Genomic DNA, 14,933 nt, shown 5'->3' with positions numbered 1-14,933 from the left:
CTGTGGAGTCTCCATTACAGAAAGTGTGCAGCCATGGCAGGCCATTCTGTATGATCTTCTGCCAATCTCTTTATGGATGAATAGTCCTTTTAATCCACCCAGGATACCGCATTGTCCATCCAAGACCTTATTTTTCTGCATCGTGTTCTTCTGCCATCGTTTCCCTTCCAGTGCCCATAAACATGCATCACCTGCTGACCCCCTTAAAATGTGCCCTGCAAACAGAAGCTATGTTTTCATAAGATCTCTGACTAGCATTTGCTAGTGGGTTGAGCATTGGCCTGCTAAACCCAGGGTTGTGAGTTCAATCCTTGAGGCCAGTTAGGGATCGGGGGCAAAAATCTGTCTGGGGCTTGGACTAGATGACCTCCTGAGGTCCCTTCCAACCCTGATATTCTATGATTCAGTCAGCTCCAATACTTTGTATTGGTTAGAGGCTATCCATGATATGCTTTCAAATAGAAAAAGGCCTGATTTTCCGGGCACTTAAGGCTGGTCTCCGCACAGTTTTTGTCCTGCTATAACTATACCAATATGAGCACCTTTAAGTGGTCTAACTGCACACATAGTTGGGACTTTACTACTTTATACTGGTTTCTAAACTATATTCAAAACTTTAACTCTTTTCTTATAGCAGCACAAAAACTGTGCAGACAAGCTCTTATGCTAAGATCAGTCAGGGGTAACTGGTGAAGTTAGAGGAGTTTCAACAGTGTAAAACTGCTGTGAACGGAGAATCAGGCCCTAGGTATCTGCTTTGTGTCTGTAATTGATCCCTGCTTGAATTCCCAGCAAACTGTGAGGGACCTCTCCTCCTTGCAATCCAAAGCAAACACAAGTAGCAAAAGTAGATGTTTTTCCATTTCCCCCCCCAGTAGTATAGGTCATGAAATGATCATTATTTTTATGGGTCCGCAAAGCCTATAGAAATCAAAGCTATGTAATATACATTGCAAAGTGTTCTGCTAATCCTGTCTAACCGCATTCGTGCCTTCACCAGGGATGAGGGGTCTGGTAACTGGAAATCTGACACTGAAGGAATTCCAAACAACAGTGCTCCAACTAAAAACAGCTCTCTCTGCGTGGCATGTGCTACATGAGACACTAGGATTGTATTAGTTTACATTATCTGATTTTTTAGTTGTGCATTGTTGATAAAAGAACAGGAGGAGAAAGCACCTCCACCAGCTCAGCCCATAAATAATCTGTGTGTGGTGTGTTTGAGGTTAGTGTGACATTGCTAGACATCTGCCTTCTGCCGAGAGGTACAACCATCTCTCACTGACAGCAGCAACAGAGCAGTGCCTTGTGCTGCAGTTTCCTCCTCGTAATAGGATACAAAATTTGGTTCCATTCAGCTTTTTAAATGCAAAAAACATGATCTTAATTGATAAATATTGGTTTGAAATGGCACAGAAAATTTGTTTCAGGAGTAACCAGCCTGCAAATGAGAGACTTTAATGAAACTCAGAACCATGCAGTGACTTTTTAAAAAACCTGTATTGACTTTTTAGGTACTGCACACTGAATATTAAGCTACTGAAGTTTTTGGTGCTACTGCCTAGAACCAGCACTGCTTTCTCTATTATGTGCTGTGACTTTAAATATCAGAGAGCGAGACTACATAGCCATTGAGCCAGGATTTTTAAAAATATAAGTCAGAAACAGTTTTATAAGGTCCACTCTCAGAAGAAACACTTTGTATGTTTGTTATAAGATTGATTGTTTGCCTTATTTAATTCCTAGATCTGTTCTTGGTTTTTATCTTCTTCTTTATATGTAGTTAGGGCCCTTATCACAGAGAACAGGCGGCACTCCATTGTGATGCATATATAGAGAATGCTTTGCTGACATCCTGGGACACAGACAGGACTCTGTTCTCTTTGGCACTCTAATCACTGCCTTTGTTGCCTCATGCCATCACCCAGGATCTCTTGCATAGACTAAACAGTCATGGAAGAGGATGCAAAAGAGTCTGCAGCCAAGTATGGGTTTCTATTAGCTACAAAGTACATGACTTCTTGGGGTGTATTTCAACAAGTACTTCCCATCAGGGTAGGAGAAATTCTTTTCTCTGCTAACTGGAGAATTACTGAAATGGGGACATCACAAGACCCAAGAGAGCAGAAGTTGAGCAAGTGAGAGGGGAAACGATTTGTAGTCCGTTTTTTATTTACACCCATTTAATGTCAATCACTAATTAACATTCTGGAAAGAGGAAGATCTTCCTTAAAGAGTCTGCTCCTTTCAGTTGTGTTGTAAACAACCCTGAAAGCTTTCTGAGATTCGTAGCAAAACCAGGGAATATCAGACATTCTTGATATTTCTAAGGTAAAAACAAGCAGGAAAAGAAAAGATGTTCAGGCCTTCTTTAACCATCAGCAAGAAGTAAAAAAGGGCCCAAGCACAATATTTTAATCATCCTTTGCAGGTCACCTTTAAAACAAGGGTTATCTTGGACTCCTAATTACAGAAATGGATCAGAGTTCCTAACTGATCAGTGTTTTGAAGATCAACCAGCACAGCTCCAAACCAGTCAGTTAAGGTTGAAACAAGTTTGCAGGAAATGTGGGGAAGTTTGCACTACTTCTGTCTGTGCCATACCTTCTCTGTGGAGGTGAGGAATCGTATTTCCCATCATCACAATTCAGTAAACAGGCTTTTGAAATGCACTTTGCCTACATCAGGTCATTATTTGGGGGAGAATTTTCATGCAGCTCTAATGGCTTTGATTCCTTCCTTGAAGTCAGTGCTCCTGCTTCTCTCTTTCTACAACTTCCTTAACAAGAAGTATATTAACGTAGCTGGTCCTGCATCTTCTGCTCCCTACTCCTTCACTGGGAAAAGGCATAAGTGAGCCAGTCAGTAAAAGGCTGAGCTACAAGATCAGCTCCTTCCCGTGCTGTTGTGTAAGTTCCCCATCTGCAGCCAGCCATTAAGCCCACTGGCCCCCTAGGTCAAACAACTGACCAGAAAGCAAACAGCTGACACAGGGCAGTTCATGCTCAGCGTGTCCTCTTAAAGGGCACGCTCCTAATCAGGCCCTTTGGAGTGGCTGGACCTGCTTGACCCAATTTGTGGGGTTTGGATGGGTCCCATGGGTCAGTGATTTTCCACTTCTGGTTGTTGGTCTGACCCACAAGTTGTGGGTCACTGAGGAGGTGTGAGCCAGCCTTCTGAACTCTGAACCCACCAGGAGCTAACAAAAACAGAGCGGGAGGGGGAAAGAATTTCATTAGGGCCTCTGCTGAGAGAAAATGCAGAGTTGTTTTGCTTCTGCTCAGAAATGAACACCGTGTCCAAGGGGCTGCAATTGAAAAGGTGTTTGGTTTGGCTTATGGATGTTTTTTGTTGTTGGTTTTTTTTTTTAAAGAAAAGTAATAACATACACAAGCAGACTGTATAAGGTCAGATGAAAATTGAGGTGCTTCCAAGTGGCAATGCATTCACTCTCTGGAATCACCATTCTTAGAAATTGCCCCCAAATCTCCCTTTATTCGTGTGAATGCAGCTTTTCCTGGTGGCGGCATTTCTGATGCTGCCTTAAAAATACTGACTTTCTGACCACTTAAAAAAATAATAAAAGGGACGTTCAGGGTTGGTCAAGCGCCAGCTATTCTTTCCTTTTCTTCATCTTACAAATTCGTAGCTGCTGCTTAATGTGACATGGGGAGTTGGGTTAGGGTTAGGGTTCAGAAAGTGCTTCGAGCCACTCTCCGACGCCCTTTTAAAATCACTAATGCCAGCAGGTCTGGATTTGGGAGGAAATCACCCATAAGAAACCAACAAGCATGAGGCAGGGGAGGGGAGGGGAGAGAGTAATAGAAACATAGAGCTAAAGGCCAGAAGGGATCATGAGATGATCTAGAATGAATCATCAGGGAACTGTTCAGTTTCAACATCCAGGGCTTATTATAAATAGGAACAATGGCCTGGGTCATCCCCTCCCTTCTTTCAGAAATACCCTGGGGAAGTGAGCTGGGCAAGGGGGGCTGACCCATCTACAAGGACCCTTTGTTGAGTTTCCCTCAGATCGTTCTCCTCAGGGGTCGCCAGCGGAGCAGAATTGCCAGGGCTCCCCCAGCCTTCCCTGCCCACAGAGACTCCCTTGAAGTGTTTGTGGCTTTTTAGCCGAAGGATGGCAGAAGCTGCACAAGGATTAACACATGGGCTTTTCCGACGCGTCTGTGTGAAGTGGAACCATGCCCGGCTCTACCCACTCCTTCCCCAGCCTGACCGTCCTCCAGCTGCCAACCCTGACCCCATAGGCATTGCTGAGCCGTTTGTACTCCACCCCTGGAAGAGGGGCCTGGAGAGGGAACGCCCTGCATGGGTAAAATTGGCCATCAAACCTGATCCCAATACTTTTACGGTGGAACCTGGTTTCTTCCTTCCCAAATGTTACTCTGAAGGGTTCCACATCCCCAGCACACTCAGCTCTCCTGAAAAAAAGCCATTCCCTATAGACGCCGACTCCGTGGGTGCTCCGGAGCACCCACCAGAAGCCCCGCCAATCAGCTCCTACCCCTCCTTCCCAGTGCCTCCTGCCCACCTTGATCAGCTATTCAGCAGGGCGCAGGCGGCACTGGGGGAGAGGCAGGGCTGGCTCCAGGGTTTTCGCCGCCCCAAGCGGCGAAAAAAATTAAAAAAACACAATCGCGATCAGTGGCACTTCAGCGGTAGCTCCACTGTGCCGCTTTCTTCTTCGGCGGCAGGTCCTTCCCTCCGAGATGGACTGAGGGACCCGCTGCCGAATTGACGCCGAAGAGCCCGACGTGCCTCCCCTTCCCCTTGGCCGCCCCAAGCACCTGCTTGCTGCACTGGTGCCTGGAGCTGGCCCTGGGGAGAGGAGGAGTGGGGGAAAGGCAGTGATGAGCTGCCAAATTTTTAACAACCGGTTCCCTCCTCCCTCCAAATTTTAACGGGTTCCCTCCTTCCCCCCCCCTCCGGGGGGGGGTCGTGCCCCATCCAACCCCTCATGTTCCTTGACACACACTCCGAGACCCCTGACCCATCCCCCCCCTTCCCTGTCCCCTGACTGCCCCTTGCCGCCATCCAAGCCCTCCTCTCATTCTCAATGGCCCCCCAGAACCCCTACCCCATACAACTACCCCTTCTCTCTGTCCCTGAGTGCCCCCACCACCTCATCCAACCCTGCTCTTTCCTGACTGCTCCCCGGGACCCTTGCCCCCATTCAATCCCCCTGTTCCCTGCCCTCTGACTGCCCTGACCCCTATCCACTCCCCCACAACCCACCCCCTCCCTGCCCCCTTACCACACTGCCTGGGGACCGGGTCCACTCTGCCAGGACCACGACCGGCGCCGCGGGGCCCAACTCCCCGAGCCCGGCCGGACCAAAGCAGGCACCGCTCAGCGGCAGCCGCTCGGCCCGACTCCCCGGGCCGGCACCGGGGCCCAGCCGCTCGGCCCGAGTCCCGGGCGGCACGGGGCCCAGCCGCTCGGCGGCAGCCGCTCGGCCCGACTCCCGGGCGGCACTGGGGCCCAGCCGCTCGGCGGCCGCTCGGCCCGACTCCCGGGCGGCACGGGCCCAGCCGCTCGGCGGCAGCCGCTGCCCGACTCCCGGGCGGCACGGGGCCCAGCCGCTCGGCGGCAGCCGCTCGGCCCAACTCCCAGGCCGGCACGGGGCCCAGCTGCTCGGCGGCAGCCGCTCGGCCCGACTCCCCGGGCCGGCGCTGGGCTGGAGGGAGCCGCGGTCTGGGACCGGGAGCTGCTGAGCCAGCCGCACCTCCCCTCCCCCTCCGCGCCCCAGCTTACCTGCCTCCATGCTGCTTGTTCAGGCTTCCCGCAAACATCTGATTCGCGGGAAGCAGGGGAGGGGGAGGAGAAGGGGGCGGAGCAGGAGAGGAGCGGGAAGTGAGTTTGGGCCGGAACTTTTGTTAAATTTAGCAGCCCTTAACAACCGGTTCTAAAATGGCTGCTAAATTTAACAACGGGTTCGCGTGAACCCATGCGAACCGGCTGCAGCTCACCCCTGGGGAAAGGGTGGAACGAGGCAGGGGTGGAGCAGAGACAGGGGTTTGTGGGAAGGAGTGGAGTGGAGTGGAGGTAGAGCTTCCCCCCCGCCCCCCTCCGGAAACAGAGGAAGTCAGCGCCTATGCTCTACAGCAGGGGTCGGCAACCTTTCAGAAGTGGTGTGCCGAGTCTTCATTTATTCACTCCAATTTAAGGTTTCGTGTGCCAGTCAGGGCCCGCTCTACTGTTTTCGCTGCCCCAAGCAGAAACAACCTCCCACCGGAAGTGACGGAGGTCAGGAAAGCATGTGCAAATGCCGGCGGGAGGGGTGGAGAAGAGCAGGCTGGACCAGGCCGGGCAGGATTTTTAATGGCACGCTGCTGCCTGCCAGGGTCCCAGCTGCCGGCCTGGGTTCGGCAGCGGGTTGAGCAGGCCCCAGCAGGCAGAAGCGTGACATTAAAAATCAGCTTGCGTGCCATCTTTGGCACGTGTGCCATAGGTTGCTGACCCCTGTTCTACGGTCTCCTGCCCCTCCTCCACGCTGTGTAATGCTCCTTCTTTGCCACATCCAGACCCTTGAAGAGTGAAGGTCTGTTGAGGGTGCAACTCGTGATGCACAGGAGCTTGTTCCAAGAGCAACTCTAATTGCAGCTTTAACCAAATCTGTTTTGCACCAATTACATTTGAAATACTTTAAAATCATAAGTTCAGCTTTGCATTAAGGGCCCAATTCAAAGCTGCCCAGATTCCCTCTGAGCTTTGCATCTGTCCTAAGCACATTTGCATTATTTTGATTTTTTAAAACACAATTTAGCAAAAATTCTAATAACAGCTAAGAAAAATTACATTAAAACATATGACCATTATCTTGACAAATATCCTTTTAAGCATTGCTAGTCTCTCGAGTCTTGAAAAGGGAAACTAATGCCAAGTATGACACACTAACATTTGTTCCCGTTGTTTTATTCCTTGACACACAACTGCTTCTCTTTTAATTTCTCTTGCACAAGCTTCCAGTTGCAAGGTATGGTGTGGATGGCCCGTCCACCAGTCTTGTCATCGTTCTTACCACCTCTGATAGAAACACACAGAGCAGCCCTTTGGCTTGCTGTGGAAGTTAGACTTTGTTGCAAGGCCTGTGTGTGAGAGTAGAGATACCAGTGGTCTGAACACATGTGGGTTAAGAGTCCTTTTAGTATCTCAGAGGGTGGCTTCAACCCCTTCAGCACTTTGCCTGGACTGTCTCATGAAAAAAACAGGAGGGCCTGTCTTTTATAATGTTCTGTTTTTAAAGCAAAACGTCTCTGGGGACCGTAGGGTCCTAAAAGTCCAAGGCCTGGAATTCTTCCTTTCTCTCTTTCCATTTTAAACAGGAAACATTTGCACTAAGCGATTCCAGGGGGAGTGTTGTAGGTTCATTTCAAGGCAGATAATGTTTGTTCATTGCCTATGTCTGTGATTTACCCCAGGGGCTTAAACGAGTGCAGCAGAAAACCACATGTTGTGTTTCACTTCATGCAAAACAATTTTCGATGGCATCTGGGAGGGGCGCCCGGGTTAAAAAATGAGAAGCATGCTTATAAAATCCCTGTGTGAACAAAAGAGAGTTTGGTGGAGGAAGTGAAAGTCATCAGCAAATTGGACACCTGATATCTTTTACAACAGAGTTTTTTTTTTTAATAAATCCACAAAAAGGTATTTCAACAACCGCTGATGAGTGTAGTCCTGTGCCCCAGGGCAGGTGTCTAATTTACATTTTCAGTCTTCTCTTTGGGTCAAAATCCTGCAGTTCCTTCAGCTTGTCCTCAGGCAAAAAATTCTGCTGAAGTCAATGGGAGGTTTTGCCCTAGTGAAGTATAAGGACATTCGCAGTCACAACGGTAAAACTCCTAATAGTGCTGAACTGTTGTGGATGCTGCAGTGACATATCTATGCAGAACAATTATTTTTGCCATTTAGAAGTATCACATGTTAAACTATTCTAGGGAGAACTATCAATCCCTCATTAGTGTAAATCATGGCATTTAAGACACAGAAAGGTACAGAGGGCACTTTATAGCACATCCTCTGGGATTACGTGTTCACATGTTGCTTTTCACATGCACCAGAGCTTGCCAAACCCTTATGGATGCAGACAAGTTACAGAGCAGACTTAACATCAGGCTCTCCAGCTCACGGGGTTTTTTTGAAACCTCACTGGCGGCTAGCCCATGAAACACAGACACTGGATCCTAACATCCCTGTTGTTTCTTCCAGGAGTTCCAAGATTTCCAACTATGGTGTTTTGAGAGTTTTACAGTCTGACATGTTAGAAGAAAAAAATGGGCCAGGGCTGGGAGGTGTGATTATTTGTGCACATACGGCTTATGGGATTTGCAAAGCTGTAGCCCAAACTCATCTGTTTATCCTCAGGCTAGATAAGACACAGTCAAACACACATTGTTTGAAGGATCTTTGTTTCCATTATGGCAAACTGGCTTTGTGAGCTGCAGAGCTCTTCCTTTGTCAGTGGGCTGTGATGGGCGCAGGACGCTGGCGCCCAGTATCCTGTGAATTAGAAATACTGCATCATGTAGCTGGGAGGATTTTTTTTACTCTCAAGTTCTGTTTTGACTCATCAGGTCAAGTTACAGCTGAGGTGCCATTTCCTGTCCCACATTAAATGTAGAACTTTAACTACAGTGTGTTGCTGGCTTGGAATACTGCTTCATTTATCTAGATGTATTTTCTTCCTTCCCAGGTGTGGCCCAGCAGAACCAATGGAGTATTTAACAGGGCCCCGAGTGATATACAAAGAGCGAGATCTTCCATACTACCAAGGAGGGCAGCCTGCTGTCCACCCCTCTAAAGGAAACTACTCTCGTGCACAAGACATGAGGGCAGCAGAATTGCGGTATCCCCAGTATTACCCAGGCCAGCAACTAACCACCCAGCACAAGGGACCCCTCCGCCAGGATGTCCCACCTTCACCTCCCCAGCCGCACAGAGTGCCAGCTTATAATGAAATGGGCCGAACAGGACAGCGTGGGAGCAGCCCGGATCAATACCAATATAGACATCAGGATTCCAGGCAGAAGAATCCCATGACTGCAGCTGTATAGCCTGAAACTGGACTTTGTCAACATGGGCTGGGATGGAGGATTCCTGGCCTTCCCTTTTTTACAGTTGGTCCTAGCAAGCTTAACTGCATGTAGGAATGGCACCTTAACTGGAATCATTCTTACTGAACCTGCCTCAGGATAGGTTTGTTTTCATAGGAATCTTGGGCCATATCAAATTAAGAGACTGTGTCTTTTAGGTACGTGCATTACCAGACGTTCAGATGTTTTTAACACCAGTTAAAAATAGAAAGTGATGGCTGAAAAGTAAGTCCAACTGTTAGTACAGCTCAGGGCTATTTACCACATCTGGCTACACACACATACAGACACAGGGCACCCTCTGTAAAAGGCCAGTGGTATTATCACCAGAGTCCATTTTGGATCTACACCACAGAAGTATTATATCACAGAAGCCTTCTGGTGACCTGACACTGTGTTCAGTGCAGTGCTGCTCTTCTCGGGATCAGAGAGTCTTGTGTAATCTAGTGCCGTGTGCAGTGGTGACTTTACCAGTGACTTCCGGGCTGTTCCACTCCCACTCGAATCAGCAGTTTTATATTTTGAGAATGCCATAATCACTGGGTTTTAATCTTGCCTGTATCTTCCTCTTTCTGCTTGTTTGCTGGAACATGCATCTGGGAGCCCTCATTTTTGGTAGTTCTGCATCAAGTTTATCCTCTTTTCATATTGCAGATAACGCAGTTGGACTAAAATGAACTAAACTTGGGCAGTTTGGAGAGTATTCATAGAACTCTCCTACAGGATCATTAGGGGATGAGGCAACCATCTGAAAAATGTCTGTCTGCCTGTTCTCATGTGTACGTATATTATGCAGTGCACAGCTCTTAAATGGAAGGCCTAGGGGCCAGGTGCTCAGCAGCTGTCAATGAGTGTAGCTTCCTTGACTTCAGTGGAGCTAATCCTATTTATACCTGCTGAGGATCTGGCCCGAGGGGTGAAGTACAGTAAGTGCTATTAAATTGTTACTCCATCAAGTATTCAGATGGATCAGGGAGGGCAGAGCCTGTACTTGTCCCCACTCTAGTCAGGTTTGCATAAAGGTGTCTGCTGGCATATCAGTTAATGAATTCGGAGCCTGCAGTTGTAAGCTTCTATGCTATTCTTCTGCTGTCAGTGTGCATGGCTCCTGCCGCTCGAATTGTCACCGGTTAATGCAGGGATCACTGCAAGGAAGCTCAGGCTCTGGCAGTGCCAGTACTGTGCAAAGTGCCAAGCAATGCCAATTCGCCTGGCAGTGCTCTGCATGGCAACTGGAAAAGGGGGGCAGGGGGGAGGCTTTAGGCTTTTAAAAGCAACGGGATGGAGAAGAGGAGGAGGATAACAGAGGAGAGATTGCTGTAGAAACGTTGGGGGCACAGAGAAAAGGAATGAGGAGAATGGTTTAAACAATTAAGGTTTTTTAAAACAATTAGGTGAGGAGAGGAGAGACGCTGAGGTTCATGGAGAAAGAGAAGACAAGGGGAAGGACAAGTGGGGCGGGAGCGGGCGAAAGTAGAAGAAGGACCTAGCTTCTTTCCCCCAACTCTCTGCAGACATTAGCTCAGGGCTGCTCTGGCCTTATGGAGGTAAAAGATGCTCTGAGGCAGTTTGAAATATGCCTCTCAGCCATGCGGCTTCCCCACTCCACAGACATTTGCTATGCAGTCTAACCGGGCTTCAGATGCTTGGATGCGTCGCTCAGTGATTTGTCATGCTAAGCATTGCTTAGGGAACCACAGAGCCTGTAACTAGGAACACATTTTAAGTAGCTTCTGAGTGTCCATCGTTCTTCAAGCTCTGCCTTTGGAAGCAACAGAAGCTCGTTTGGGCCCCTCCCCTCTGAGGGAGAGGTCTGGGACCTGGCCTGGCTGACGCCCTTTGGGACGCAGCAAATGCATCAGGATTCATTGCACAGCTCACCTCCCAGTTATAGATCATCTGGTGCGTATCCCTTTATCAGGACTGGTAAGGATTCATTCGCTCTCTAGAGACTGGTGCATGGTGTATCGGAGTCTCACTCAGGTTTGAACAGCTGCATTCCAAGGGGCTCTTCCAACCATTAGATGCATTCCCATTCCACTGGAAACACTGTGTAGGGGACATGCCACACACAGCCTTGTGCTTCTTTGAACGAGCTTTCCGTACTGGGTGGTAGACTCGGTTAATAAAGATTTGGCAGCCACAGGGTAGCTGCTAGTGACATGAACATCCACCTAAAGCAAAGTGAAAACAAATTCAGATACTTTCCTTTCATCTTTTGAAATCCAGCCCCAGATGCATTTGATCCCGCTGTAAAGAAACAAATATGTTTGTGACAGTGGCTTGATCAAGCCAGACCACAATTAAGAACAGCTCTGAATATAAGCTACTGCCTTATCATCCATTACCTACTAACCCTTCCGATGCTCCGCAGCACAGCGCACCGAACTCATTTACAGTATTTCATGAGCCAGGGCCAAAGAAAAACAGGATGGAAACAGCTTCTGGGTTATTTATGGCCTTCGAAGGGCTTGCTCAATTGTCTCTGTGTAACCTGAAACCTCCTGTGAAGGCTCACATTGACTGCAATGGCACCACTTGGTTAGGGGAGACAGATCAAAGGAGCCCCTTCCAAGCTGTTAATCTTACTCAACAGGTTACACAGAAGAGACTTAACAAAAAATAGTAGATACTAGTATAATATATGGACACATCGTACACTGCTGGAAGCTATGAAGGAGAAAACTTCTGACCTTGCTGGGGGACAGGAGCAAAAGGTATTACAGACCATCTCATTAATCTATGGTGCTGGTCTAGGAGAAAATTGCAATTTGCTGGTTTAATATCTTGTAGCGGTACGGTATTTGCAAAGCATGATATATAACTACTGTATATATAGTCTGCTTCTGTGCAATGTAAAATGTATGATTTTAGCACCATATTGTGGAAAATATGTACCGTGCAAGTTTCACGAGGTGCTACAACTGACAGTTGAAAATACACCACTTGCAAAATCAAAAAGAGCCGTTCAGTAACAGGTTGCTCTTTTTCCCCATATGTCCATATGTTTTGGAGTGTTACGTGTCTGAAATGCTCTTGACACATAGTTGCCTCACACTCCCTCATCAAAAATGTGCCAATCCAGCAAAAACCTTCCTGCCGTGATCTGGGTTTGCAAGGAGAGCCCAGGTTGCTGCAGGAGGCAGAACGCTGTACATTTGCACGGTGGCATGAATCGGGATTAAACAAGAGCAACCTGCTTGCATGCCAGGAGGGCTGCTGTGACTCCCCAAGCTGCTGTGCTGGCTGAGTTGCAGCATCGGTTTCTGATTCTGGTAAAGGGGCAGTTGGGCGGTGAAGGATTTAGAGACACAAATAGAAACTGGTGACTTGCTGAGTGACCGAGCACTCGTGATCCACTGACATTGGCCCGTGAGGAACCATTACCACTGTGATAACTGCTCTTAGAAGGAGGCTCTGTGGGTACTCTTGCAAAGATGTCTTTGTGAAAAATGGAGGGGACTCAAGAATGAAAACAACCCCTATCCCTAAATAATGCCTGCAGCCCTGAACACCAGCTCACACAAACATCCTAAACTAGAAATAGCTTCACATGCTGCCTAATTTTTGTACAGAGTGAAAGTGCTACCTCCTCCTCCTCGTCATCATCATAAGCATCCTCAAAGATTTGCTTTTCAGACAAAGACAGTTCTGAGTAAGTCCCATTACTCTTCTGGGGCCTGATCCTGAGGCTTTCCACTGAATTGAAGTTGCTTATCTCCTCCCAGGATGAGGGCCTATCCTGCAGTCACGATCGCAGTTGTTTGCGAGAGTATTCTAACCTTATGTGCACACTCTGCAGAGTGCCCTTTGCTAGCAACATGTAATAAACCAGGACGTGTTGTTTATACGTCACTTTTCTATTATTTCTTCGCTTTTTTATGATACTTGACTATGGTTGTGTGTGTTGAATAAAAAATACAGTGAAATCATTGGCGGGGGGGGGGGAGATTCCACACCAAATTTGAGAAAAAATTTTGGTACCATAAATGATTTTGCATTTTTTTGTTATATATAACTATATAAATTTTACCTGTTTTATTTTGCATTAAAATAAAGGCTTTAAGACTACAAACAACCATCTCTTTGTATATTGATTCTATCACTTCTTTGCACTTCTGAAGGCATCTTCTTGGTTTGTGATCTGGCGTGGTCAGGATTAGTGGGAGAACTTCAAGGAAAACCCAGCATTGCTGCAGAAAATGGTGATAATGACTCATTACACTTAACTTTGAATCCCTCAGAGCCAGCTTTGAATCAGTGCTCCAGCTTTGTGGTACGGGATGCTCTGCTGTTGGACATTCCATGTTCCAGATGAGTTTTAAAACCAAGGTCCTGATCCCATGGCACTTTTCACAGAGATGTTAGCATCTGTCACCTGCTGACTGACCCCTTTAAGAGGGAACAGGGTCCAGCGCACCTGTGACTGATTACCTGCTGCCCAGTTGGGCTTAAGAGAAGGCACCTGAGCCTTGTAAAGGAAGCTGTAGCAGAGGCTGCAGAAGAGTTGCAGCAAGCAGGAGGGGCCTGCAGGAGACCCTTGACTGAAGGAAGGGTTTTGAGACTGGAAGCCAGACCTAGAAATTTGAGCTCCAGCTAGGAAGGGCTAGGAGTGGCTTCGTGAATAGCAGGCTTGGACAGAACAAGAGCTCTGGATGTGGTAGAAGACTCCAGAGAATTACCTTTGCAGATGTGGAGACAGCCTATATTTTGGAACCTTGAGTCTTGTTTTTGAACTGTTCCTGTAATTCAACCAGACCCAGGCAGGGGTGATCATAGAATCCTAGATTATTAGGGTTGGAAGGGACCTCAGGAGATCATCTAGTCCAACCCCCTGCTCAAAGCAGGACCAAGCCCCAAATCCCTAAATGGCCCCCTCAAGGATTGAACTCACAACCCTGGGTTTAGCAGGCCAATGTTCAAACCACTGAGCTATCCCTCCCCCCACGTCTGGAGTTCTTAAGGTCCCTGAAGGAAACTGAGGCAGGATTCTACAGGGGGTGCATAAGAGATGGTCAACTCTGTTACAGCCGTGACCAAATTCCAGTTTGGGCAGCTACATTTGGCCTACCTAAATTCCCCCCACGATTTCAATTCAAAGCAGAATTCATCATTTTCTGTTCTCAACTGAAGTGTGGTGTTGCTGTGTGTTATGTAACAGCTACCCCATTCCACCCCAGCTGATGTTGCATTTCAATGAGATGGGTGCAGTGCTTCCTTTACCTGCATTTCAGAACCCTTGAAACTCTGATGCAGGTGCTTCACTTGAAGTACGAGAGTCGTCCTATTAAAGTCAATGGCAAACTACTTACATGCTCAACGTTATGCACACGTGGCAGCATCAGGGCCATAGTTTGTATAGTACATTGGCATCTGTTCAGATGTAATGATGAAATTCTCCAAACCGAATATAAAAATGTTCAGTGTTTAGGAGGAAAGTCACAAGGCCAGGGAGCCACTAAAGATGTATCACTTCTATGAATAATGTTCTCTGTGTTGCTTCTAAGGAACATAGGAAATAGAGAAAGAGGACAATGAGACAGGCAGGGCCGGTGCAACCCATTAGGCGACCTAGGCGGTTGCCTAAGGCACTAGCATTTGGGGGGCGGCGTTTCGGGTCCTTTGGCAGTGACCGCGGTGGCCGGATCTTCGGCCACCCCAGTCGTTGTCGGCATTTAGGCGGAGGGAGCTGGGGCAGGGGGGCGCAGGGAGGGCCGCCTGCAGCAAGTAAAGGGGGGGGCGCGGCACGCAGGGGAACTCCCCGCCCCAGCTCACCCCTGCCCTGCCACCTCCCCGAGCACGCCGCCCTGCTCTGCTTCT

The 14,933-nt window shown here is 48.1% G+C and overlaps 1 protein-coding gene across 5 annotated transcripts in view; it reads left to right on the top strand.

Moving 5' to 3' along the window:
* PARD3B (par-3 family cell polarity regulator beta) overlaps positions 1–10,882 on the top strand; it is a 645,413-nt gene extending 634,531 nt beyond the window's left edge. For 4 of the 5 annotated variants that reach the window (XM_039494273.1, XM_039494274.1, XM_039494277.1 and 1 more), the window contains one exon: positions 8,714–10,882. In XM_039494273.1, the coding sequence (XP_039350207.1) occupies positions 8,714–9,074 (361 nt within the window). In that variant the 3' untranslated portion in view covers positions 9,075–10,882. The remainder of the gene's footprint in view (positions 1–8,713) is intronic. The other variant, XM_039494275.1, reaches the window with a different exon arrangement.
* Positions 10,883–14,933: the final 4,051 nt, after the last annotated feature.

The sequence above is a fragment of the Mauremys reevesii genome, linkage group 11, assembly GCF_016161935.1.
Source record: "Mauremys reevesii isolate NIE-2019 linkage group 11, ASM1616193v1, whole genome shotgun sequence".
Lineage (NCBI taxonomy): Eukaryota > Metazoa > Chordata > Testudines > Geoemydidae > Mauremys > Mauremys reevesii.
Note: the sequence above shows the minus strand (reverse complement) of the source record. Positions and strands in the feature narration are given on the sequence as shown.